General features: G+C 49.9%; 1 protein-coding gene across 4 annotated transcripts in view; it reads left to right on the top strand.

Annotated features, from left to right (window-relative positions):
• Positions 1–3,530: 3,530 nt before the first annotated feature.
• GFRA1 (GDNF family receptor alpha 1) overlaps positions 3,531–9,556 on the top strand; it is a 221,330-nt gene continuing 215,304 nt past the window's right edge. For 2 of the 4 annotated variants that reach the window (XM_030941302.1, XM_010388907.2), the window contains exons 1-4: positions 3,531–4,011; positions 4,890–5,179; positions 6,054–6,347; positions 7,589–7,672. In XM_030941302.1, the coding sequence (XP_030797162.1) occupies positions 5,140–5,179; positions 6,054–6,347; positions 7,589–7,672 (418 nt within the window). In that variant the 5' untranslated portion in view covers positions 3,531–4,011; positions 4,890–5,139. Of the gene's footprint in view, positions 4,012–4,156; positions 4,269–4,504; positions 4,606–4,889; positions 5,180–6,053; positions 6,348–7,588; positions 7,673–9,556 lie in introns of those variants that run through there. The other 2 variants (XM_030941301.1, XM_030941299.1) reach the window with 2 other exon arrangements.

The following is a 9,556-nucleotide window of genomic DNA, read 5'->3' as shown; positions in this document are numbered from 1 at the left end:
TCCTGACTCATCTGTTAACTTAGGAAAATACACTTACATCAAGAAATGCCAGAAAATTGCTCACTTCACGTGCTTACGGGTAGATTGAACCCAATTTTGTGGCATTAAAACCAATTTTCTGCTGAGAAAACATGTCACAGAGGATTACATGAACCTTTATAATTATTAATAATATTTGATACTTTGATGTCACCTTTCATCCTGAGATCAGTGCCATACACACAGAAACAGATAAGCTCCAAGGAAACAGAGATGATATTAATACATTAAGTCACAATGCTTTTCTCTCTTCCATATTCCAAGGGCTTTCTGGCCGTGTGTTTCTCTCACCTTTGGAAGTTAGTGGATGTAGGCCGGGCGTGGTGGCTCACGCCTATAATCCCAGCACTTTGGGAGGCTGAGGTGGGGGGATCACGAGGTCAGGAGTTTGAGACCAGCCTGGCCAACATAGTGAAACTCCGTCTCTACTAAAAATACAAAAAAATAAGCTGGGTGTGGTGGTGGGTGCCTGTAATCCCAGCTATTTAGGAGGGGCTGAGACAGGAGAATCCCTTGAACCCAGGAGGTGGAGGTTGCAGTGAGCTGAGATCACGCCACTGCACTCCAGCCCAGGCGACAGTTTAAGACTCTGTCTCAAAAAAAAAAAAAAAAAAAAAAAAAAGTTACTGGATGTAGTTATAAAGCAGTGATTTTTTTATTTTTGTTTTTATTAGCTCCTACTACAAGAAGTCTTAGGCTGCAGTACAGGCCACATCTTTCTGTTCACAGCTTTCCTTGGAAGATCAGCTTTTGACATATTGGTTCTCCTACTCCTTGGCTTCTTTGCCTGCTGATCTCATCCTGACATACCAGAAGTGGGGTGTGTCTTCATGGATTCTTTGACTTCCACAAGAGACTAAGAAGGCATCATCATCTTTGTCAACATCATCATCATCATCATCATCATCGTTATCATTATCCTTCCAACTACAACCCCCACTACTGCTGCTGCTTATGAAGTAAGCACTCTATGCACTATTCTACTATTATAAAAAATTTATATATATATATATCACATTAACTAATTCCACACCAACATTATAGGGTAGTGCTGTCCACTATAGCTTGCTGCAATGATGGGAGTGTTCTATATCTGTGTTGTCCAATATGGTAGCCACCAGCCACATGTAGCTATTGAGCACTTGAAATACGGTTAATGCGACTGAGGAACCGCATTTTTCTTTTATTTAATTTTAATTAATTTCATTGACATAGCCACATGGCTAGTGACTATTGTATTGGAAAACACAGTTATAGCCTCTGGGGGTTATTGTTATCTTTTTAAAAACAAAGCTCTGTTTTCATCAGTAGCACGAACTTAATAAGGACTAGTGTGAGTGAATGGTTCAGAAATATGTTATTGAAGCTAAAAATACAGATGCTCCTTGACTTCCAATGAGGCTTATGCCCTGATAAACTCATCATAAGTTGAAAATATCACAGGTCAAAAATGTATTTAATATACCTTAAACTACCAAGCCTCACAGCCTAGCCTAGCTTACCTTAAACATGCTCAAAACACTTACAGTAGCCTACAGTTGGGGAAAATTATCTAACATGAAGCTAATTTATAGTAAAGTGTTGACTATCTCATGTAACTTATTCAATACTGAACTGAAAGTGAAAAACAGAATGATTTTATGGTCCACAATCAAAATATGGTTTCTACTGAATGTATATGGTTTTTGCACCACAGTAAAGTCTAAAAATATAAGTAGAAGCATCATAAATTGGAGGTCATCTGTATTTTAAAAAGAAGTCCCATATTCTACATTTGGAGAGCTTTTAGTTCACCCTTCCCCGACCCTATTAAAATTTGATTCAAAAGAATTCTGTGGAATATATAGAGTAACATAAATTCATTTCTAAACCAAGAACATTTACAAAAGATGTGGATGATGTCTTAAACCTCATTGTAGTCCAACTATCCCAAGTAGCCAGCACCGGTAAGGACTAGTCCCTCTATTGAAAATTGAGATTCCAATTACTGATTTTCCAAAAGAAGACATTCTCTTCCACTTAAGAAATGGTACAATGAAAGAGGGTTTTCTGTTTCTGGTGACCAGGGAGAAACGGAGTCTTCACACAAAGTCTTAGTTCATATTCAGCCCTCCTTTCCCTGAAACCACATCCCCAGGATTTATCTGGTTTGTTCGTGGAAATATGGGAAAACACTTTAAGGAGAAGAAACTGATCAGATGACTTAATTACATTTCTGCTTAGTCCACCCTGTAACTTAGACTGTTAGAGAGAACTTAAGTAGCCCTTGGTTTGAACCATCTGTCGCGAAAATGTGACATATGTTTGCTTTGTTTACTCAACAACCAAGTGTAAACTGATACACTGAACTAGAGGAACCCTGAATGGTGTGGCTATGGGTGTGTGTGTATTGGAGGAGGGGTGTCTAATGAGGGCGTCCGTCTCCTCATACCTACCCCGGAGGAACACGCGTACAGCACAAGAGGAGTGCGGATCCGTAGGATGTCCTCCGGATTTGGGGCGCGCCCCGAGAGGCAGACCCTCTTTGGCGACTCCACACAATGTGCAGCCTGCCTGCAAGCAGCCGCTGCAGCCTAGGGGCGCGCCTGGCTGATGTGTGGTTGAATGGAGAGCGGCCCAATCCTCCTCCTTCCTCCTCTTCTCCTCGCCCTGACACCCGGGCCTCAAACTTCAAAGCCCGTGCCCTTTTCAATTAACCCCCCTCGATCAAAATGAGCCATTCTTTTCTGTCCTCTGCGGCGGCCCATTGTCTGGCGTGATAGGTTTGCTGATTTGACAGCTGGGCGCACACAGATTTGATTCAAACTCGGTCTCCCCGAGAGATGAACTTGGACATCAGCAAAGATCCCGAGCACTGCGGGCTGGCTCCTAGAACAGTCTCCGGACCCAGTGTAGACTTCGGTGCCCCGGGCGCCCCCCGGCGTGCGGGAAGGGGAGTGTGTGTCAGAGGTGGGGGGCGGGGAGTGAGCAGCACAACTGGGAACGAGGGCTGTGTACATGTTAGGCTTTTTTAGGCTTTCTTTCTTTCTTTCTTTCTTTCTTTTTTTTTTTTTTATTCACTCTCCAAACAGCCAAGATGGAGGTCAGCTTATAAATTTCCTAAAGCCAGGTCTGGTCGGGTTTAAATGCAGTGGGTTGGGGGCTCCGCTTTTGTCTCCTTGTCGGAGCTCGAGGAGAGAGGTAGAGACTGCGTGTGCATGTGTGCGTGTGAGTGTGAGTGTGCACGCGCTGGCATGGACGAACGGGTGGGCGCATCCCAGGATCGCCGCTCCGGCGTCCTGGGTCTGAGTGTGTCTTCTACGCACCAAGTCTTGAATCACAGCCACTAGTGACGTGGGGGGAAAACTTTGCGTTCCAAAGAAGGGTCTGGCTCGATTGCCCTAAGAAGAAAGAGCCCTTGTGCCCGTATGTGTGTGTGTGTGTGTGTGTGTCAGAGAGAGAGAGAGAGAGAGAGAGAGAGAGAGAGAGAGAGAGAGAGAGAGAGAGAGAAAGTGTCTGGCAGCACCCGCGGCCGGCTGCAGAACGCTGCGTGTCCTGTGCGCGCGTGCGGTCCGTCCGCGGGTCTCACCACAAGCGAGCGTATGCAGCTGCGGCTGCCTGGAGGGCGAGCTTTGGAGGGGGCTGGAGCTGCGCGGCAGCGGGAGCAGGAACAGGCCGAGGGTCCGCTGGCCAGAAGAAATCTGGCCTCGGAACACGCCATTCCCCGCGCCACTTCCAATAACCACTAACATCCCTAATGAGCATCCGAGCCAAGGGCTCTGCTCGGAAATCGTCCTGGTCCAACTCGGCCCTTGGAGCTCTAGAAGATTGCCGCATCTATTTTTTTTTTCTTTCTTTTTCTTTTTTTTCCTAGGGCAGATAAAGTGAGCCCGGAAAGGGAAGGAGGGGGCGGGGACACCATTCCCCCCGAAAGAATAAATAAGTAAATAAACTGGCTCCTCGCCGCAGCTGGACGCGGTCGGTTGAGTCCAGGTTGGTGGCATTTGGAGCTTTTTTCGTTCTGTTTGGGAACCATTGCCGCTTCCTGTCCCTCTTCCCCACTCCTTCTTCCTCCCTCCCCCGGCCACCTCTTTCCGTTCTGCGGGCGTCTCCCAACTTTGGGGCCCGGGGGGCGCTCGGTGGCGCCGGGCTGCACCTGCCGGGGCGCGCGGGGACTGCGGGCCGGCGCGCTGGCCCTGGGCGGGGGTGCGGAAGCGCCCGAGTCCGGGCACCGGGCGAGGGTGTGAGAGGTGCGGACACTCAGGAGGGAGCCGAGGACACGCGGTGGGCAGGGGCGCAAGAACTGGGTTTCAGCCCCAGTCGGGACATCGTTTCCCCCTGGCTTGGCGGCCTCTGGAGGGAGAGGAGTCCCGGGGAGAGGGAGGGCGGCGACAGGGGCTAGGGATTGGCGATCTGAGTGGGGAGGGCAGGCGGCTGAGGGAGCTCGGTGGCTGACGGAGGAGGGGGAGGCCAACTTCCCGGGAGAAGGGGCTCTTTCGGCGCCAGGGCTGGCTGGGGAGCTGCCGCCGCTGCCACCGAGGGCTCGTATTCCAGGCAGCGGCCGGCTCAGCTCGCGGCGCTCGGAAAGTACCGTTTATTTATTTATTTGCTTGCGTTCAGCCTCTCGGGTTGAACCCAACAGACACCCCCTTGGACTTTAGGAACCCTCTTCAGACCTCTCCAGCCCTCACCCCCATTCCCGTGTCAGCGGCCCCTGGAATACACGCACATGCACCCCGACCCGGGTGGGGGTGGGTCTTCACCCTGGCGTTGGAAAGTCTCCAAAGGCGAGAACGGGGGAGGGGAGAGGGGCTGTGGGGGGAGTCTGCGGCGCTCTCCACTCTCGTCTCAAAGTGCGCCCTCCCTTCCAGGTTGGGTCGGACCTGAACCCCTAAAAGCAGAACCGCCTCCCGCCCTCGCCAGCCTGGAGCTGAGTCGCCGGCGGCGGTGGCGGCTGCCAGACCCGGAGTTTCCTCTTTAACTGGATGGAGCTGAACTTTGGGCGGCCAGAGCAGCACAGCTGTCCGGGGATCGCTGCATGCTGAGCTCCCTCGGCAAGACCCAGCGGCGGCTCAGGATTTTTTTTGCGGGGGGGGCGGGGACCAGCCCCGCGCCGGCACCATGTTCCTGGCGACCCTGTACTTCGCGCTGCCACTCTTGGGTAAGTCGAGGCCCGCCGCGGGCTTTCTTACCCGCTGAGTCTTTCCTAGGGTCGTTTGCAGCAGCCCACTCCGCCCCCCGCACCAAAATTGGGGCGCGGGTGCGGTGGATGTGGGAGGAAGAAGTTTGGTTTTGGGGAAGGGGATCGCGAATCCCCGGGTTAGGGAGGCGGTGGCGGTGCGGCGCTGCCCGAAGCTTTTCGGGCTTGGTTTGGATTTCCTGTGGTTTTTAATGACCCAGCTTGGCGGGGGACTAAGGAGCCCTCCAGCCCAGGGCCCTGCAACCCCAGAGAGTCTCCGGCAGCTCGCGCAGCCGCGGTGGGCAGGTGGAGTTGGGGAGCATTGGGGCCGGGAGACCAAACTTGGAAGAGAAAAGTTTTTCCCGAGTAGCTTCTGGGCGTTCTCCGCCCGGCCGACCGCTGACCACGGCAGGCCTGCCCCGCGCCCAGCGCGCGCCGGGCGCCTAGTCCGCCGCCGCGCTACTCCTCGGAAAGACCCTGAGTTTTAGTCGGGAGGAGCGGGTGGCTGGAGCCGGGGGTGGCCCAGGAGCCCGGGTGGTCGCTCAGGCCAGGATGCCGCGGGGCGGAGGGCCGACGTGCACGGTGGGCAGCGCAGGCTCTGGAGCAATCCCTTAAAGCCCGCGGGCTGAGCCTGCGCCACCCTTCCCTACCGGCCCGGAAGGGAGAGGAGCTGGAGTTCCAGGGGGCGGGAAAATGGACTCCCGGATGGTCGAGAGGTGGACCAGCTCGCTGCCTGAGCAGGACGCCCCCGAAGGCTGGTCAAGCATCCCTGACCTGGGCGCGCGCCCTCGCCCGGATCAGGGGCGTCCCGGGTCCCCGCCCGCCGCACTCAGGCTCCCTCCCCTCTACCCCGCAGACTTGCTCCTGTCGGCCAAAGTGAGCGGCGGAGACCGCCTGGACTGCGTGAAAGCCAGTGATCAGTGCCTGAAGGAGCAGAGCTGCAGCACCAAGTACCGCACGCTGAGGCAGTGTGTGGCGGGCAAGGAGACCAACTTTAGCCTGGCATCCGGCCTTGAGGCCAAGGATGAGTGCCGCAGCGCCATGGAGGCCCTGAAGCAGAAGTCGCTCTACAACTGCCGCTGCAAGCGGGGTATGAAGAAAGAGAAGAACTGTCTGCGCATTTACTGGAGCATGTACCAGAGCCTGCAGGGTACGCCCGGAACCTCCCCACACCACCCCGCGTCCCTCCCCGAAGGCAGGCGGGCCCTTCGTCCCCCGGCCAGCTGATCTCATCCTAAACTCACTTCTCCCCAGCTGCGGAATGAGGACCTTTCATTGGCCCCCAGGGACAACAGCAGCTGGTGTTTGCTGGGCTGACCAGCATTGTTGAGCCTGGTTGTTGGAAAACCCATGAGGAAGTCGGGGGCGCGGCGGGGGGCACCCCTGGGACCCCACTGACCTCTCTGAAACCTGGTCAGAGCATGGGAGGAGGATCCCACTCAAGGACCCCAAGGAACCCACAACTTCTTTCCAAGGAGAGCCAGCCTGGAGCTTTCGGTGGCCTCAGAATAATAATAGGAAGGCTTGCCCTGCATCTGGTCTGGACTTTCCCCCTGTCTTGTTCCCTTTAGTCTGCTCTGACCTAAGATAAAGCATTGTAAAAGGTCCAGGAAAATCCATTCTACCTTCACCCTCCCCACCAAACGTGATCAAAGGCAGATGTGTGAAAAACCGTTTGTCATCTTACATTAGCTGAGTCTTGAACCAGCTGGTGTGGTTCAACCTTGGTTATCACAGAAGTAGCTCAGGGAGAGAAAGAACCACTTGTCACAACCATCCAGTCCAATGGGAATGTTTTGGTCCTCGTAAGCCAGAGGGGGCTCATGTTTGTAAACCTAACACAAACACCTTGTGTGTTCATTCTCGACTGAGACTCACACTGGAGATTTGTATTATACAGATTTGACCTGTCAGCAGCCACTTCCTCCAGAGTCTATTAATGAAAACCTGTTTCAGAGGTGGGCTGTTTAATAGTCATGGTACCTGCTTTCCAACCATATGCCAAGTTTTGGGAGCAAGCAGAAATGTGGGTCTTTCCTGGGTCACCTTTCTTCCATTGGCTCCTGGAGGCAAGCAGGGCTCGTGACGTCATCGGCTCCAGCTTTCCTCTCTGATTTCTATTCCTTTGCAAAGAGTGGGAGAGTTTTCTGGCAAGATCGGGCTGGGTTGTTCTCCAATGTTTTCATGGCACTCTGGGGAGAACAAGGACAACAAAAGCAGAGGGAATGAAAAGAAATCACCATAGAGTAAGAGATGCATTTGAAATCTTTCAAAGTTTCAGCATCTTTTTGTTGCACAATCATAACGTAATTAGAATTCAGATTCAGCAGCAAAAACCTGCTTGAAATATATGATTTTCATATCTGAGCCCAGTCTTTCTGTTGTTTTTAGGAAATGATCTGCTGGAGGATTCCCCATATGAACCAGTTAACAGCAGATTGTCAGATATATTCCGGGTGGTCCCATTCATATCAGGTAAGCAGATTCATAGTTCCACGCCGATGCTTTTGTGTGCTTGAATTCATTGGCTTGCATTCTCTTTGGCTCTCAAAGAGCGTATAAGTAGATAGTTGAATGGCACAGTGTTTCTGGGAAATTAGAAATAGGATGATGATAATGAAGAGGCAGAATGCCTAGAGATGATTGTATGACTTGAAAGTAATTCTAAATGAAGTAATGTGGTGTGGTGATTTGGAAGAGGTTCGAGGGAGGTGACTTGGTTGAGTTTTTTTTTTTTTCCACATTAAAATATGATTGGCCATCTCTTGCAAAGGGAGTGCCACTTCTGTCTGTAGGTGGCAATCGTATTCTCTTTTGCTGCATACCTTACATAGTGCCTCCCTGGAAATGGGATCTGTTCAGATTATGCCACTTACTTTACAAGAGGCCTGAAGATAATCTTAGATTGTTGAAAAATTTAGGATGATTCTCTTGTCTGCCTTTGATTTAAAAGATTAAGCTCTGCCATTTGTTAACAATTCTTTCGCTTCTATTTTTTCCTGAGCAAGTGTGTGCATTTATGAGAGAATGTACTCCTGCCCCAACGGCCCTTTGAAATGTAGTCTCGCTTCCCATGGTTTGTTTTGTCTCTCTTTGCAGTTCTATGTGTGGTTTGGAAATGAACTTCGTTTTAGAATTAAGTTTTTCATAACATCTGCATTCAGACAGCCCATAAATAAGCAAGGCAGTAATTTATCTTTATGACATACAGATTCCAGACTAATGTTATCTTTATTTATTTACAGTTTAGACATTTTCTCAAGTATATATAGTCACCACAAATTATATGTCTCTCAGTGGTTAAACGTGATGGTTAATGTTGAATTTGATTCTATGAGATTATGGTTTGTAACTGGTGAGAGTGTCCTGGTGTTCTAAATGTTGTGTGTGTGTGTGTGTGTGTGTGTGTGTGTTTTGTTTTGTTTTGTTTTGTTTTTTGCAGAAAAGCCACAGGATCAAGGGAGTGTATAAATACTGATATTTTATTTAGGTGTATTATACATGCATTCATCCATTCACCAAACATCCATTGAGCCCCTACTATGTTCTAGCTATTGCGGTTTGGGCAGTGAGCCAGTCTTTACCTTGCTCTCATGAATCTTAGAGATAGACAGGAACTGGCATTTATCAAGCCTTATTATTTGCCAAGCGCTGTATTAACAGTGTTATATCATTAATTTATATAATCATCAAGTGCTTCTTAGGTATTAATGTTTCCATTTTATAGATGATTAAATTGAGGCATAGTGAAGTTAGGAAACCAGCGCCAAATCACGAAAGTCTTAAATGGTAGAACCAGAATTGAAACTTGGATTTCTTTGATTCTAAGCTTTTGTAACATCTACCCTTTGCCACTCAGAGTGTGGTTTTTATACCGGCATCATTGACATTGCCAGGGAATTCATTAGAAATACGGGATCTCATTTTAACTACTGAATCAGAATACACATTTTAACAAGATCCCTGGGCTGGGTGCTTCATATGCACATGAAGCTTGAGAAGCATTCCTCTACATCATTCTGTCTTTTCCTTCAGAGGAAAAGTGTGTGTGTGTGTGTGTGTGTGTGTGTGTGTGTGTGAGAGAGAGAGAGAGAGAGAGAGAGAGAGAGAGAGAGAGAGAGAGAGTCTGTTTTGGCTAAGATATAAGGATACAAGTTTAGTATAAGAGGAATTCAAATGTTTCTCTGTGTAATGCCAATAATTTCCACTCCGTGTCACTTCTAGTGCTTTCTGTCCCTTTGATCCAGCCAGGACAGTGTTTTAAGCAGTGGAGAGGAGATGTACAGACAAACGTATGTGACCACCTAAGCTCTCCTGGGAGCAGATCTGTAGAAACTAGGATGCAGTGTGGCCAGTGGA

The sequence above is a fragment of the Rhinopithecus roxellana genome, chromosome 11, assembly GCF_007565055.1.
Source record: "Rhinopithecus roxellana isolate Shanxi Qingling chromosome 11, ASM756505v1, whole genome shotgun sequence".
NCBI lineage: Eukaryota > Metazoa > Chordata > Mammalia > Primates > Cercopithecidae > Rhinopithecus > Rhinopithecus roxellana.
The sequence above is the reverse complement of the archived record's forward strand: the minus strand, read 5'-3'. Positions and strand labels throughout refer to the sequence as shown.